This window comes from Monodelphis domestica, chromosome 3 (assembly GCF_027887165.1).
Source record: "Monodelphis domestica isolate mMonDom1 chromosome 3, mMonDom1.pri, whole genome shotgun sequence".
In the NCBI taxonomy this organism is placed as follows: domain Eukaryota; kingdom Metazoa; phylum Chordata; class Mammalia; order Didelphimorphia; family Didelphidae; genus Monodelphis; species Monodelphis domestica.
This window is the reverse complement of record NC_077229.1, coordinates 48,147,859-48,166,074: the sequence shown is the minus strand read 5'-3', so window position 1 is coordinate 48,166,074 and position 18,216 is coordinate 48,147,859. Positions and strand designations below refer to the sequence as shown.

The 18,216-nt window shown below is 41.3% G+C and overlaps 1 protein-coding gene across 4 annotated transcripts in view; it reads right to left on the bottom strand.

Annotated features, from left to right (window-relative positions):
• Positions 1–18,216, bottom strand: part of TCTN2 (tectonic family member 2) — a 45,010-nt gene that overhangs the window by 2,205 nt on the left and 24,589 nt on the right. For 3 of the 4 annotated variants that reach the window (XM_056821883.1, XM_056821886.1, XM_056821884.1), the window contains 4 exons: positions 7,405–7,511; positions 2,707–2,863; positions 2,014–2,139; positions 1,617–1,705 (listed from right to left, as the gene is read on the bottom strand). In XM_056821883.1, coding sequence (XP_056677861.1) covers positions 1,617–1,705; positions 2,014–2,139; positions 2,707–2,863; positions 7,405–7,511 — 479 coding nt within the window. The remainder of the gene's footprint in view (positions 1–1,616; positions 1,706–2,013; positions 2,140–2,706; positions 2,864–7,404; positions 7,512–18,216) is intronic. The other variant, XM_056821885.1, reaches the window with a different exon arrangement.

Here is an 18,216-nt window from a genome sequence, read left to right as displayed (position 1 = left end):
TTCCCAACTCAGTCTCCTTTGCTGGGTCACTGTCCATGTTCCACATCCCATGGAATGATATGCCCATGAGCTCTATCCTGGGACTTCTATTCCCCATCTATACTCACGGTCTCGGGGAAATCATCAGCTCCCCTGAGTTCACTGATCATCTCTATGCAGACAAGCTCCACATTTACCTCTCCGGCCCTAGTCTCCCTCCTCGGTTCCAGGCCTACATCACCAAATGTCTACTGGAATTTTCAAACTGGCTGCCTTGGAGGCGTCTTGCCCTCAACATTGCCCACCTTCCCCTGAAACCCACCCCCTTCCCTAACTTCCCTCTTTCCCAGAAGGGCATCACAACCGCCCTCCAGGCATGCAGGTCCACAAGCTCCACCTGAGCCATCCCTAGTTCTTTCCTCTTTTACCCCACATATCCAACCGACTGCCAGTTTGACCTTGTGACTATAATATGCCTCCTATGTGTCCCCTCTCCAGGCACGGGACGAAATCGGTCCATCTACACAGACTCCGTATGTCAAGTTTCTTCCCTCAGCTGCTGAAGATGCCTTCCAAAAGCCTGGCTCTGACTATGCCCCTCCCTTGCCCAGAGGCTGCCGGGGCTCCCTATTACTTCTAGATTAAAACACCAACTCCTCCATTGGGCTTGTAAACCCCTTTCCAGTCTGGGCCACTTCTCCAGGTCTCCTACACAATGTCCATCCATCCCGCACAACTTCCGGGCACACGGTTTATCTCCCTTTACCCAGGCTGACCTGCAGGCCAGGAATGCCCTCCCCCCGCCCCCTGAAGACGGGGCTCAGGTGCCCTTCCTCCAGAGTCTACAGCTCTTAAAAACGACTTCATATTGTATGTAGATCATAGACGATGCTTTGAATCAAACATCTTCCTTTATGTAGGCATGTGTCACGCATACACACATAAAACTTCATTTCCGTGAGCAGGGCATCCCCACCCCCCACAGAATATCGACTCCCTGAAGGCGGGAGGCAGGTTTTTTCTTTCTTGTGTTCACGGCCTCGGCCGGCACCTGGCCCATTCCCGGCATCAAATGTCTGGACTGCAAGGGATTGGCTGAGTGTTTCTTTACTCCACCGTCTTACTGTCGTGTTGTAGTTGTTGCTGTTGTTTTGCTGTTGAGTCACATCTGACTGTGACGCCATGGAGGGAGGGGGTGAGCAAAGATACTAGAGGGGTTTGTCATTCCTTCTCCAAAATTGTCATTTGACAGAGAAGAAAATGGAGGCAATCAGGATTAGATGACTTGCCCAAGGTCACACAGCAGACAGTGTCTGAGGCCAGATTTGAACTCATGACGCTGAGTCTTCCTGACTCCAGGCCTGGCATTCTATCCACTGTAACAGCTAGCTGCCCCTTGTTATCTGTTAAATGAGAAAACTTCACATGCAAATGAAAACAAAATCCCCATCTTTTTAGTTTAACCAACTATCTGCCTTGGCCATCCTTTAAAATTAAAAGAGTCCTGTGGATCTCAAGCCATTGTGGTCTTCTGAATATCCTCGGTATTGCTGAGGACAATACTGAATACCCCGCGACAAACTGAATTGTTCAGTTCTTTTAAGACAGATGAGACTAGACAGTGGCTCCAAGCTCACCTTCATAAAACCCGGTCAATGGGTAAGCAAGCTGAAGCCAGCAGATTTCATTGTGGTTGCAGTCATAGTCGGTAAAATTTATCTGGAAACTACAAGACACTTTGGTGAGTGGCAAAGCTGAGCCTATCCCCGCAGTCAAGGACGGAGGGACCAGACAAGGTCACAGGCCCCTTGCTTTCGAAGGGAAGGGGTCTCGGGGTTTACCTAACCCTCCCTTCAGCCACCCATTTTTACAGAGAAGGAAAATGGCGTCCAAAAGAGGTGCTCCCTAGTTCCCGGGGTCACAGAGTCAGCAAGTGACAAGCAGGTTTGGAATCTGGATTTTGATGATGCCATCATCCATCCACTAGTCACTTCCTAACATTGTCAAACACTCGAGTAGCAAGTAAGCGGTTACCTTGACCGTGGAAGGGGCGGTTCAGGAGGTATTTTAATAAATTGGACGGAGGCACTGATAAGGAAAAGGCTAGGCTTATCTTCGCAGGTCATCCCACACTCAAACTGCCAGGTGACAGGAGAAAAGCTGAAGAAAAAAATTCCAGTCACCGGGCTACAATCCACTCCAGGCGAGAAGAGCTGGCGAACTTTCCCGACAGGAAAGCAAACCCTGTGACAAGGGCTGGAGCCTCTGCATTCAATTCCTTGCTTGTCTCTATCAGACCAAACCGAGCCCTTGTCTAAATAAGCATTCATCTGAATCTAGGAACCCCAGCAGAACCAGGATCCAATACTGGCCTGGAGCCAATTACACATTGATTGGTCTGCGTCCACTTGGGACGACCCATCACTGCAATCACCATGAAGTCTTTGGGTTTTGTTTTTGTTTTTTTCTAGAACTGACGCAGAAGAGCAGTAAGAGCTAGGCAATGGGGGTAAGTGATTTACCCAGGGTCACCCAGCTAGGAAGTGTCTGAGAACACTTTGAACCCAGGACCTCCCATCTCCACACCGGGCACTCTATCCACAGAGCCACCTAGTGGTCCCAAAGTTTTTGGTTTTAGAAGAAGGAACTCCTGCTAGGGGCTCTGAGGTTTCAGGAACCAGGCTTTCGTTCTTTTCATCCCATTTAACACTGCACCAAGTAGCTTACCTCACCTCTGTGCCAAGTATCATAAACTGGGAAATTCCTTCCAGATTACCACCATTAGAAATAAGGAAACGGATATTCATCAGGGCAGGCACATCAGGACAGATGCCTTTTATGTCCTCTAAATGGAGGTTATCCTTAGGAAAAGGTGGATCTCTCCCTGTAAGAACAATAACCAATTATGCTTTCTGGAAAGAAGGATCCAGAAGAGTCTTCCTACAATGCAGTTTGTATTACAGACTAAGAATCATGAAACAGCAAAATTCCCAGGAACATATGATGCCTGGAACCAAGAATGATATAGTACCAAAAAGGTCACAGCAACTAACTATCTCCAAGGCTGCCAGTATTCTCTGACACACTTCACATCCCATAGAAAAGAGTAGAAAATCAGTGGGTCACGTTTTTCTTTCCTTTTTTTTAAGGTTGGTAAGTATTTTATATACATGATTACATTTCATCCTCTCAATAGCTCTGTGAGCTATTATTATTATAATATATATATATATATATATAATTATTATTACCCCAACAACTCTCCATCCTCCCTAACCTTAAGAACACAGGAAGACTCAGTAGATTGAGGGCCAAGCCCAGAGACAGGAGGTCCTGGATTCCAATCTGGCCTCAAACACTTCCTAGCTGTGTGACCCTGGGCAGGTCCCTTGATTCCCATTGCCTAGCCCTTACCACTCTTCTGCCTTGGAACCAATACACTGACACCTTCTAAGACAGAAGGTGAGGGTTTAAAAAAAATAGAGAATACAGGGGGCAGCTGGATGGCTCAGTGGATTGAAGACCAGGCCCAGAGACAGGAGGTCCTAGGTTCAAATCTGGCCTCAGATACTTCCCAGCTGTGTGACCCTGGGCAAGTCACTTGACCCCCATTGCCTAGCCCTTACCACTCTTGAAGATCCCTTCTCTTTGAAGATCAAAGGTTCAGCTGTTCCCTCCCAAACCTCATTTGCATGGATGCCTACTTGTGTACCCTCATTATAATTTTCCCTAGGCTTCCTTTCCTTTCTCCTAACCCCAGTGTATTCCTCTCTACTCTCTTTCCATACTTATGATCAATACCTAACAGAAACACTCTCAGGTCTTGTCTAATAGGACTCCTCTATATGAACTCTGCTGATCAGAGAGCACATGTGTGTCATCTTCCCATATCTGAATGTAAGCAGTTTACTCTTGTTTAGTCCTTTTTCATTGTCCATTTGTGTTTACTTTTCTGTTTCTCTTCACTCCTGTGTTTGTAACTCAAAGTTTCTCTGCTGATCTAGTCTTTTCAAAAGGGATATTTGGAAATCTACTTCATTAAAGATCCATTTTTTTTTTAACCCTGTAGCTTTGCTGAGTAAGCTATTCTTGGCTGGAAGACCATAGCCTCATGAAATAATATATTCTAAGTTCTCTGCTTCTTTAATGTGGTAGCTGCTAAATCTTATGTGATCCTGACTGAAGCTTGATAGTTGAGATCTTTCTGTTTGCTTATGGTAGTTTTTTCTTGATCTGACAGTGCTAGATTTTGACTATGATGGTTCTGGGAGTTTTCATTTAGGAGTTTTTCAGGAGATGATGGTGGATTCTAGTTCTACTATGCCTTCTGATTCTAAAAAAATATAAACAAGTTTCTTTTTTGAAACATCATACCTAAGTTCTTTTTTGGTCATAGGATTCAGATAGTTCAGTGATTCTTAATTTTTTTTTCAATCATCTGTTTTCCATTTGGTTGGGTTTTTTTTTTCCACACTGTTTTTGCTATAAGACACCTCATATTTTCTTCTTTTTTTTTCCTTTGGCTTTTGGACTGTTTTTAATATTTTGTGTTGTCTCATGGAGTCACTGGTTTCCATTTGATCTATCTGAGTTTTCAGGATGTTGGTTGCTTGGGCAAGGTTTTGTACCCCTTGTGTCAAGCTATTAATTCCCTTTCCAATTCTTTCTTCCATAAACTCTCATTATTTTTCTTCAAGCATTCTCATTCTGTTTATTAAAAAAATTTTATAAAGATTTTTGGAAAGATTTTTAAACTCTTGCTTCATCTCTTGCAGGAATTCTAGCCAAGTTTATGCCTTGCTGTGTTTTCTCTGAAGTTTTGATTGTAGATGTTTTGAAGTCATTCTCTTCTGTATCTGTATCTTGAATATCTTTGCCACCATAATAGCTCACTATAGTGGAATTCTTTTTTGTTTGCCTTTTCTTCCAGCCTACCTCCTGCCTTCAGACTTGATGTTAGAGCAGGGTTCTATGAATTTCTGGGACAGCTGTATTGCTGTCTTCATGAGGTATTGAGCATTATGTTATTCTAGGATCTCAGGGACATCTCAAGTCAGAGATCTGCAAGCTTCCAGTGCTCTCAAAGTGATCTGATCCAGAACAAAGTCTGATTGCTGCATCTTGGTCTTCACTCTGCAAGTTCCTGACCTGGGTATAGGTCTGAGTAAAAGGAGATAATGCTGGACTATGCCCCATCAGCCACCTGGAAAGCTCTGTTGGCCCTGAGCAGCAGAATTAAAGGCCTCCCTATGGTCTAGTATTCCTGCCCTGGTTCTACTTCTATTGACTTGACAAGATGCTGAAAGTGAGACTGCTCCAAGCATAAGGGCTGAACCACAGCCCTGGAGCTGGTGGTTTCTGAACTTCCTACTTTCTCTGTACATCCCCCATGGCCTCCCTGCCTGGGAACATCACCCCTACAAGCAGTTCCCATCTCACTCTGCCCTGGGTCTGTGATCCAAGACCAACTAATAAGCAATGAAGCTGTCAGTTGATACCTGTCCCTGTCATGGTGACCAAGTAAGAGGCTGGTGGTAATTCAATAGGAGGACAGCTTCTACCTAGGTGCTAGATCATTCCACATTGCAACATTCTACTACAGGCTTATCTACACTGTCCAGTCCTCCCTATTTCCCTGTGCTAAGCTGGGATGGAGAAATCACTGTGACTTTTCTGGATTTCTCCATCAAAATTCAATCTGGTGAATTTTCTAGATTTATCCAGAGGAATTTGGTCACATTTTACTATTAGCTATAGTACAACATATAAGTACATTCAAAACTAGCTTAAAGAATGAATGTAGAAGAGAATTTTTTAAATGTCTTGGGAGATACTTGCTTGATCAAAGTGTCATCCTAGGAGTACTACGTTGACTTCCTTCTCTTTTCCCTTACCCTCTCTTGTACCAAAGTAAGGAGACAGCAGCAGGTGGTCTTCCTGCCAACTGTCCCAAGGGCTTCGCAGCTTCTGTCATAAGGATTTGTTCCTCTATGTGTCATGGGAGCGTAGGATTAGAGACTTAGAGCTTGAGATCATCTAGTGCAACGTTCTTGTTTTATAGATGCAAAAACTGAACTCAGAGAGTTAGAATGCTTTGGGATTATAGATCTAGACTATAGATCCTTAGAGGTCCCCTAGTCCAATATACTCATTTTACAGATGAGGAAACAGACAACTCTGCATCCCCAAAACCTTAGAAGTGTCGATATTGGTGCCCATCTGCAGTCACCATCAAGATCACATCTATTTTACTCTGCTTATCTGCCATCTAAATTAAGAGTTCCAAAGTCTATTCTCCACTGACCACAATGCTGGCAAACAAGACACTGGGGATAACTAAACCCCAGGTAATCTCCACACATCAAAATGACTATTAGCTATAGTTACTATTATATTAACCCCAAACTGCTAATGAATGGAAAACCAGCCAATAGGCATCAAACTCCCTTTCCCCAAAATAGAGAAATCTGTCCATCGGGAAGAAGATGCAAGGCAAATTTTACCTTGGTAGAAGGTTTTCTAACAATGAGAGCTGTCCCAAAATGGAATAGGCTGCTTCCCCAGGCGGTGGGCTCTCCCTCCCAAAAGTCTTCAAAAGCAGAGTCTGTATGAGTTCTTGTTCAGGGATGACACTGCTCAAGTCTAGGGTGCCTTACGTGCTCTCAGGGTCCTTTTCAAGCTTGGCAATTCTTTAATTCTTAGGTTCATCTGCAGCCTGGATCATCAGCCCCAAAAGAATAACTAATTGCCCATCAGTCCCATACAACTGTAATGGGCCCACGTGGGGTTTTCTTGGCAGAGATACTAGAGTGGTTTGCCATTTTCTTCTCCAATTCATTTGACAGATGGAGAAACTGAGGCAAACAGGATGAAGTAACCTGCCCAGGGCCACAAGCTAGTGAGTCTGAGGCTGGATTTGAAATCAGGTCTTCCTGACTCTAGGCTCAGTGCTCTGTCCACACTGTACCACCTAGCTGCCCAAACAAATGGGCTAAACACAGTATAAAGGAAGCCTAATTTGAAAGCTACAAACGGCAATGCACATATTTTTGCTATTTCACATAAAGCTTTAGTCAGTCTGATATGTATTTGTTAAAAACCTGCTATGTGTCAGGCACTGTGCTAAGTGCAAAAGATACAAAAGAAAAAGGTAAAAACTAATCCCTGCTCTCAGGGAGTTCTCAGTCTAATGCAAACAATAACATATTAGAGAAAGGCTGAATTGGAGATAATTAACAGAAGGATGATATCAAGGGTAATTGAGAAGTGCTTCTTGCAAAAACTGGGACTTGAAAGAGGTCAGGGAAATTGGAAGGCAGAAGTAAGAAGGAGAATATTCCAGGCATAGGAGCTGGTCAGGAAAAATGTACAGAGTTTGTGGATGGAGAGTCTTATGCTAGGAACAGCCAGGAGGCTTCAACTTACATATTATTTTCTCCCAACCATCATTAATGTTGTCATAATCTGAGTTGCCTTTCCTGGCCACATGAGTAGCTTGTATTAATAAATGAAGATTTTCAGTAACCTTTTCCCTGTAAGAGAGATTAAAGAATTTATTATCTTGGTGTTAAGGGACCTCAGCCTCTAGTTTTAAGTTGTAAGTACTAGATTTAATCAGTCCTTGCATAAGAAATATCTTGGGTATTCTTCTTGGGGAGCAGCAGGGTGGAGTGCCCAGAGGATCCCAAACTTTGTCAGTCCACATACCCTGGGGCTTTCAGTGAGCCTTTCGGCTACTACTTATTATATCAAAAGGAAATACATTTTATAGTTTACCTTGTATATGTACATAAGAAATAAAATAGATTAATTTCAAAAATATAATATTATCTACCAGATAGTAGAGTCCTGCAAAATATATTTCTATATTAGTCATGCTGTAAAAGAAAACATAGACCAAAAACAGAAATCCCCACCAAAAAAAAAAGTGAAAAAAATGTGCTTCAATCTATATTGACTCCTCCATCAGTTCTCTCTCTGGAAATGGATACCGTTTTTTATCATGAGTCCTTAAGTATTCTCATGGATCACATATTGTTGAGAATAGCTAAGTCATCTACAGTTGATCATCATATAATATTGCTGCATACAATATTCTGCTGGTTCTGCTCACTTCCCTTTGCATCAGTTTATATAAATCTTTCTAGATTTTTCTGGAAGCATCCTGCTTATCATTTTTTATGACACACATGGCACAATAGTATTCCATTATCATTATAGAGTAAAACTTGTTCAGACATTCCTCAATTGATAAACAACCTCTCAATTTCCAACTCTTTGTTCCTAGGTTCAATTTCTGCCTTGGATATTTATCAGCCATGTGATTCCAGGTCAGTCCCTCAATCTTTTTAAGACTTAGTATCTTCATCTGTCAAAAGGATACTTGTTAGGGACAGCTAGGTAGCACAATGGATAGAATGCCAGACCTAAAGTCAGGAGGACCTGAGTTCAAATCTGCCCTCAGACACTTCCTGACTGTGTGGTCCCCAACAGTCACTTAATTCTGATTGCCTAGCCCTTGCCGCTCTTCTGTCTTAGAACTGATACCTTTAGCACTTTGTCTCACAAGGCTGTTTTGAGATTCAAATGAAACAATATATGTAAAGTGAACTAGAAAATGGAAAGCACCCTATCAATGTCAGTTATCCTAATAATGAGGAGAAGGGAGAAGATGACAGCATTAGAAATTTGCTGGGTTTCTCTATTAACATACTGAGCGAAAATATCCATACATGAAAATCACTTACATTTCTATAGTGCTTTATAAAGTATTTCCCTGAAAGCAATCTGAGGAAGTAGATATTATTATTCCCACTTTATAGAAGAAAGTTAATGCAGGGAGCCATTAATTGACCTGGCCCAGAGTCACATGACAAATAAAGAATCTAAAGCAGAGTTTCAACCTGGGGCTTAGTAATCCTATGTCTCCTGCTCTTTCCCCTATATCAAGTTGCCTCTCTGAGTACCAATTGTGTACAAAGCTCCCCACTAGGACTGTAAAAATGGAGATTTGAACCCCAGACTTCAATCCCCAGAAGTCCTTGGTACTTCTCAGAATTCCCTATAATCTCACCTGAGTCCTCACCTGAGTGTGAGAACAGAATTTTTATTTAAAGGGCTCTCTGCCTCCCAAGGGTCTCTCTTCTTCCACTTCTAAGCACACGTATCTCTCTACCTGGCATGCAAAATGTAGAGTAAATGACTGTGAATGGGCTAATGTGTCCTAGGCATGTGCTTTTCTTATTTTGTATTTTCTTATTTCCTTGATTTCTAATAATCTTAATAAACCTCTAAAAAATATAATAACTTTTAGTAGAGAAACTAATTTAAATGTTACAGGACCCAGAGGTACCAATAGTCTTCCCCTAATTTAAATGAAATATAGAAAGGGAAATGAGACATACACAAACAACTGTAACATAATTCAGAATGATTGTGACATCAACAAAATGCATTTTTTTAAAAGAATATCATGAAACACAGGTAAAGTCAATAAAAGATTTATGAGGGATGGATCACTTTTAGCTGAAGCAAAGCTGAGAGTATTCAGAGAAGATATCATAAAGGAAAAAGAACTTGAATTGGACTTTGGAGAATTTCAAGGGGCAAAGACTGGGAGAAGTTGAGAAATTGGCAGGCAGCACAAGCACGTGCAGGGGCAGAAGAGGCCACATTGGAATCTCGGATCAGAGGAGGCCTGGCTTTAGCATAAGATGAATGAAAAACAGTCATGAAATACGGCTAGAAAAATAATTAAAGTCATATTGTAGAGTATCTTAAATGCTAGGCTAAGTAGTCAACATTTTATCACAGAAAGTTATGTCATGTATGAAACTTTATAAAAAGGTAAGCTGAGGCACATTTATCTGAGCAAAATAACATTTATTAATAGTGGCACTATAATAGTGACATAATAGTGACGCCCAGCTGTCAAAAAATGGGTCGATGTGATACCTATCAGATTGACCAATATGACAGGAATGAAAAATAATAAATGTTGGAAGGGATGTAGCAAATTGGAACACTAATACATTGTTGGTGGGGTTGTGAACTGATCTAACCATTCTGGAGGGCAAATTGGAATTATGCCCAAAAGGCTATAAAAGAATGTATATTCTTTGATCTAGTAATACCGACCAGATCGCAGCACCATCGATACGGTCTTCACAGTGAGGCAAATGCAGGAAAAATGCCTTGAGCAGAACCTGAGTCTCTACATTGTTTTCATAGACCTGACAAAAAGGCTTTCGACACAGTGAACAGGGACGCATTGTGGGTGATCCTCAGCAAGCTCGGTTGCCCAACAAAATTTGTCAAACTGATCCAGCTCTTTCATGTCGACATGACAGGGGAAGTCCTATCTGGTGGAGAGACTTCCGACCATTTCAACATCTCCAATGGCTTGAAACAAGGCTGTGTCCTCGCTCCGGTACTATTCAACCTATTTTTCACCCAAATATTACAACATGCTGTGATGGATCTAGACCTGGGCATCTACATCAAATACCGACTGGATGGCTCACTATTCGACCTTCGCCGCCTGACTGCAAAAACAAAGACAACAGAGAGACTCATCCTGGAAGCTCTCTTTGCAGATGACTGTGCTCTCATGGCCCACCAAGAAAATCATCTCCAAACCACTGTGGACAAGTTCTCTACTGCAACAAAACTGTTTGGCCTGACTATCAGCCTCAGCAAAACAGAGGTGCTGTTCCAACCTGCACCAGGGAGGCCAACGAACCAGCCGTGCATTACAATCGACAGCACGCAGCTTTCTAACGTCAACACTTTCAAGTACCTGGGCAGCACCATCGCCAACTACGGGTCCCTAGACCACGAGATTAATGCCAGGATCCAAAAGGCCAGCCAGGCACTTGGGCGGCTGCGCTGCAAAGTCCTCCAACACAGAAGTGTAAGCACTGCGACGAAGCTCAAAGTGTACAACGCAGGGGTCCTCAGCTCGCTCCTGTAAGGTTGTGAGACATGGACACTGTACTGGAAGCACATGAAACAGCTGGAGCAATTCCACCAACGCTCTCTCCGGTCCATCATGAGGATCCGATGGCAGGACCGAATCACCAACCAGGAAGTCCTCGACAGAGCCAACTCCACCCGCATCGAAGTCCTGGTCCTCAAAAGCCAGCTACGATGGTCTGGACACGTCATCCGCATGGGCCCACAGCGAATACCAAGACAGGTATTCTATGGTGAACTGTCAGCTGGACTCAGGAAACAAGGCCGACCAAAGAAAAGATTCAAGGATCAGCTAAAGTCCAACTTGAAGTGGGCTGGCATTACACCAAAGCAACTAGAACTCGCTGCCTCTGACAGAAGCAGCTGGCGAACCCACATTCACCATGCCGCCACCACCTTTGAAGATGAGCGACGCCGACATCTTGCCGCTGCGCGTGAACGCCGACAACAGGCCACAACCGCACCTCCCATAACAACAGGCATCCCATGCCCCATGTGCCACAAACTTTGCACCTCAGCCTTTGGACTCCAAAGCCACATGAGGGTATACCGTAGATGAAACTGTACAAAGACAACAGTCATTCTCGATCACCGAGAGACTACCACTAGGTCTATATCCCAAAGAGATTTTTTTTAGCTCTTTGTAGTGGCAAAGAATTGGAAACTAAAGGGATATGACTCAATTGGGGAACAGATGAACAAATTGTGGTATATGATGGTGATGGAATACTATCATGTTCTAAGGAATGATGAACAGGAGGATTTCAGAAAGAGCTGGAAACATCTACTGAACTAATAATGCAAAGTGAAATAAGCAGAACCAGGAAAACACTGGACACAGTAAAAGCAATATTGTGGAATGATCAAATGTGATAGGCTTTGTTACTAATAGAAATACAATGATCCACAGTGGAATAGACTTGGGGTAAGTGACCTCAGTAAGACAGTCTATGACAAACCCAAAGATCCCAGCTTTTGGGACAAAAATCCACTATTTGACAAAAACTGCTGGGAAAACTAGAAAATAGTATGGGAGAGATTAGGTTTAGATCAATATCTCACACCCTATACCAACATAAATTCAGAATGGGTGAATGACTTGAACATAAAGAAGAAAACAATAAGTAAATTAGGTGAACACAGAATAGTACACTTGTCAGATCTTTGGGAAAAGAAAGACTTTAAGACTAAGCAAGAGTTAGAAAAAATTACAAAGTGCAAAATAAATAATTTTGATTACATTAAATTAAAAAGGTTTTGTACAAACAAAACCAATGCAATCAAAATTAGAAGGGAAGCAACAAATTGGGGGGGGGAGGAAATTTATAACAAAAACCTCTGACAAAGGTCTAATCACTCAAATTTATAAGGAACTAAATCAATTGTACAAAAAATAAAACCAAACTATTAACACATGAAAAAATGTTCTAAATCTCTTATAATCAGAGAAATGCAAATCAAAACAACTCTGAGGTATCATCTCACACCTAGCAGATTGGTTAACATGATAGCAAAGGAAAGTAATGAATATTGGTGGGGATGTAGAAAAATTGGGATATTAATGCACTGTTGATAGAGTTAACTGATCCAACCATTCTGGGAAGGCAATTTGGAACTATACCCAAAGGGCACTAAAAGACTGTCTGCCCTTTGATCCAGCCATAGCACTGCTGGATAATAAGGAAAAAGACTTGTACAAAAATATTCATAGCTGTGCTCTTTGTGGTGGCAAAAATTTGGAAAATGAGGGGATGCCCTCCAATTGGGGAATGGCTGAACAAATTGTGGTATCTATTGGTGATAGAATACTATTGTGCTCAAAGGAATAATAAACTGGAGGAATTCCATGTGAACTGGAATGACCTTCAGGAATTGATGCAGAGTGAAAGGAGCAGAACCAGGAGAACATTGTACACAGAGACTGAGACACTGTGGTACAATCAAATGTAATGAACTTCTCTACTAGCAGCAATGCAAGGATCCAGAACAATTCTGAGGGACTTATGATAAAGAACACTATCCACATCCAGAGGAAGAGCTGTGGGAAAAGAAAAACAGAAGAAAAACAACTGCTTGATCACATGGGTCGATGGGGCAATGACTGGGAAAGCAGACTCTAAAAGATGACCCTAGTGCAAATATTAATAAGGAAATGGGTCTTGATCGATGGCACATGTTAAACCCAGTGGAATTGCATGTCAGATATGGGAGGGAATGGGGGAGAGGAGGGAAGGAACATGAGACTTGTAACCATGGAAAATTATTCCAAATTATCTAATTAAATAAAAAAAATTTTTAATAAAACCTTTACCTTCCGTCTTGGAGTCAATACTGTGTATTGGCTCCAAGGCAGAAGAGTGGTAAGGGCTAGGCAATGGGGGTCAAGTGACTTGCCCAGGGTCACACAGCTAGGAAGTGGCTGAGGTCAGATTTGAACCTAGGACCTCCCGTCTCTAAGACTGGCTCTTAATCCACTGAGCTACCCAGCTGCCCCCTAATTAAATAAATTTTAAAAAATAACAGTAATACAATGATCCAGAACAATTTTGAGGGACTTATGCAAATGGAAGTATATGATTTATCACTTATATATTTGGGCATATGTTTTAGGGTTTTAGTTTTATAAGATTATTCAGTTACAAAAATGAATAATATGGAAACAAAAAATAATGGGTTGATAGCTTGTCTCAGTTTATGCCAAAGACCCAGAAATGAACTTTTAAAAGCATAGAACAAAGAACAGAACAGAAATTGTATCACTGCTTATGGGTTTGGCAACATCAAGGTGTTGAGGGATCATAATTGGTTACATTAAAGAATCTGGATGAAGCCCACTTGACTTTATCTCTAAGGAATGCTTTTGTGAATTTATGGGTCCCAGCTGCAGTCCAAAATCATTGAAAGGGACCCATTGATTTAAACTCACTGGCACCAGGGGGACTAAGATCTCCTTTTTAATCGACAAAGATGAGGTTAACAGTCAGCTAATATGCTTCTCAAAGATAATGCACAAACCTTGCAGGTGATGCTGAAATAACAATTCCCATGAGGATCAATAATTAACTTTCACAACAGTGAGTTACTGATAGTGTTGAAGCTAAAAAGTAACATGACTAGATTTGGGCATCTGAAAAAGATGACCTTGGAAACAGTGTGAAGAATGGATTAATTAGAGAGTGAAGATCTGGAAGAAGGAAAACTAATTAATGAAAGCTGTTAATTTTAGCTTTACTCCACCCTGCTTAGTCTTTAGAATTTTAGCAACCAAGAATATATACATCCTCACTTAAGGGTTGAGTGTGGGGGAGGAAGGTCTATGACCCATGTGTGCTAGCAAGTGACAAATCAGAGGCAACTAACTGACCCCCTGGGTTGTCCAAAGCCAAGTTTAAGCCACCATTGGTACATGTGAGACACAGGAAGTGATGTAAAGAACTGCCTTTATATTTCATGTCACTTTCTGTGAGAGGAACTTTTTGGATTTGGCAGTGGTACTTGACTTGGAGGGCTGGAGCATGGGACCTCAGGCTGCTTCCCTGAGATGACCATGTGGTGAGTATTAAGGCTGACTCCCCTTTCCTTGACTCTTTCTGGAGGCACTAGACTCCAAGGAGGTCCCTCATCTTGGAGGAGGTCTCATGGCTGGAAACCAAGCTAGATTTAATCTTCTGGGAAGACCCCTTGGCTGAGGCCTCTGAACTCCTCTTGGCTCAGACCAGACAGGAGCAGATCTTCCCCTTTCCCTCTCTTTCCCTCATTCTTTATTTTTTCAATTAACAGTATTTATTATGTTCTTTTTTTTAATTTTTATTTAGTCAATTTAGAACATTATTCCTTGGATACAAGAATCGTATTCTATCCCTCCCTCCCCTATACCCACCCTTCCCATAGCCCACTTGCAATTCCACTGAGTATTACATGTGTCCTTGATGAGAACCTATTTCCATGTTGTTGATGTTTGCATCAGGATGTTCATTTAGAGTCTATATCCCCAACCATATCCCCTTGAACCCATGTAATCAAGCAGTTGTTTTTCTTCTGTGTTTCTACTCCCACAGTTTTCTCTCTGATTGTGGTTAGCATTTTTTCTCATAGTTCCCTCCAAGTTGTTCAGGAACACTGCATTGCTACTAATAGTCTCTCCCTCATCCTTAATTTCTTCCTTCTATTGTAAATAAACCACCATAAAATTCCATTCTGACTTGAGTATTTCATTGGGATTTAGAATTTAAATCCTTGGTGACCACTAAAAAATATATATTCAGTCTCAACCCGAAAATTTATCCTTAACAAAGCTAATGATTTCATAAGACAGCAGGATACAACAAATTCAAAAGAATGAAAAAAATAGAAATATAGAAAATAGAAGAAAATTGAGCTCTTACCAGAAAAAAACAACTGACCTGGAAAACAGATTGAAGAGAGAGAATCTAAGAATCATTGGATTGCCTGAAATCATGATTAAAAAAAGACCCTGGACACCATATTGAAAGAAATTATCAGGGAAAGCTACCCTGATGTTCTAGAACAAGAGAAGAAAATAGAAATTGAAAGAATCTACTGATCACTTCCTGAAAGAAATCCCAAATTTAAAAAGCCGAGGACTATCATAACCAAATTCTATAACTCCTAAGACAAGGAGAAAAAAAGCAAGCAGCCAGAAATAAATATTCAAATATTCAGATGATTCAAATATTGTGGAACAGCAATCAGGATTATACAGGACCTAACAGCTTCTACATTAAAGGTCCAGAAGTCATGGAATATTATATTCCATAAGGCAAAATATTAGGCCCAAACCAAAAAACACCTACCCAGAAAAACAGCATAATACTCCAGTTGAAGAAATGGACATTTAATGAAATAGAGGAAGTCCAGATATTACTGATGAAATGGCCAGAGCTTAAAAAAAATTTTGATGATCAAATGTGACACTTAAGCATAATAAAGTAAGCAGAAAAAAACTCAAGGGAATCAGTCAGTTAAATTAATCATATCCCTGCTAGAAAAGTAGTAAGTAGGACATGAAAGTACTTAACATACTTAATCAAGAGAAACAATGAGGTTAAAACAATTATATTCCTTGTAACTAGAATACTTAAGATACTTACATACAAGAGATAGTTAAGATACTTTAAAGTAATCAAGGGAAACAATGGTGTTAAATTGATTATATTACTAGTAAGGAGATAACAAAGATGCTTAAGATAGGTGATACTTGAAGTGCCTAAGACACCCAAAGTACTTAGGATACTTAAAGTACTGAAGATAGTTAAGAATTTTATCACTATTAGGGCAATGAATAAAAGCATATAAAGAGAGCAGGGAGTAAATTTAATATGATGGGACAATTTGTGGGGGTGATATTTTTTAAAAAATCAAGGGACAGAAGAGGAAGGCATTAGGAAAAAAAAAGGAGAGAAAGTTGGGGTCTCTAAGGTAGGCAATGTGTTCTTCCTTTCACAACATGACAAACAGAAATATACTGGCACAATTCAATTCATCCCCAAAACCTTTTTACAATGTACAACCTAGATCATATTACCTGCCTTCCTGGGGAGGAGCAATGGGTGGGAGAGAGAAAATGAGTATAAATTGCAACATGTCAGAAAGTGAATATTAAAAATTGTATTGACATAATCTGGAAAAAATTAAAATTTATTAAAGATGCTATTAATAAATCTTGAAAATAGACCAACAGAGATTATAAGGGACAGTAGAACCAATGGAGGACATAGCACTTGCTTCAATAGAAGAAGTCAAAGGTAAAAATGGAATTTAAAAAATGCCAGCAAAAGTGGAATATTAGGATACTGAATACTTGAGCTGGGGCGGGGGGGGGGGGGTGTTCCCTTACAACTCAGCAATTGACAAAGCCCGCTTCAGGGGCCTCAGAAGTTACCTAGTGTACTCCTCACATTTCACAAAAGAAGAAACTGAGGACGTCAACAGAAATGGAAAAACTGGGATGAGGAGCAGATATGGGGAGAAAGATGATGAATGATTTTGGACAATACAACTTTAAAAATCTCCTTATGCTTTCCAGCATTTCTAGTCAAAAGACTTGTCATTGCTGATACACTGTGGCACAATTGAATGTAATGGACTTCTCTACTAGCAGCAATGCAATGACCCAAGACAATTCTGAGGGACTTGTGAGAAAGATGCTATCCACATCCAGAGCGGAAACACAGAAGAAAAACAACTGTTTGATCACATGGGTCGATGGGGATATGATTGGGGATATTGACTTTGAATGATCACTCTATTGCAAATAGTAATAATATGTAAATAGGTTCTGAACAATGATACATGCATAACCCAGTAGAATTGCTCATTAGCTCTGGGAGAGGGGAGGGAGGAGGGGAGGGAAAGAACATGAATCATGTAACCATGGAAAAATATTCTAAATTAATTAATAAACTAAAAAAAATTTTTTAATTAAAAAAAAAGACATGTCATTGGTAAATGGGCCAGAATAAGGCAGCAGGAAGAGAAGCTAGACCATTCCAGTTCTACCTTTGAGCTTCAAAAGTAAATGGTGATAAATTGCTTTAGTCATGTCCAACTCTTCGTGACCCCATTTGGGTTTTCTTGGCACAGATACTGTAATAGTTTGCCATTTCCTTGTCCAGCTCACTTGACAGAGGAGGAAACTGAGGTAAACAGGGTCAAGTGGCTTACCCAACAACATATAGCTAGTAAATGTCTAAAGCCAGATTTTAACTCAGGTCTTCCTGGCTCCAGGCCTGGTGCTCTATCCACTGTACCAACTGGCTGCTTCAAGTGGTAAAAGACACATCTTAATGTAGGGCTCCTCCCTTCCCTCAGTACACCCAATGGTAATAGGTGGGTGGAAATCTTCCCTATTCACAGTAAAGTTACTCTGGACTCTGACACACACACACACAGCTGCCCAAGGTTGCTGTTAGCTGCTTTGCCCCAGCCCTCCTTCCATTCAAAGCCTATTTTCATTCCTCACCCTCTTGTCCTATGGTGGCGAACCTATGTCACATGTGCCAGAGGGGGCCACTCAGCCCTCCCTATGGGCACACGTGCCATCGCCCTAGCACAGAGTTTGCCAGAGTTTTATCCTTGAAAGCCAGAGAGACAGTGGGGCCGGGCAGCTCCCCTCCCCATTTCCATGCACCACTGAGGACATTTAGCACATCACCTGCCCCTCTAAAAGGTTCGCCATCACAGCTCTAATCTTTGGGCAACTCCCTGTAGCCTCAGTGGTGGCCTTTGGGAAATGTATCCATA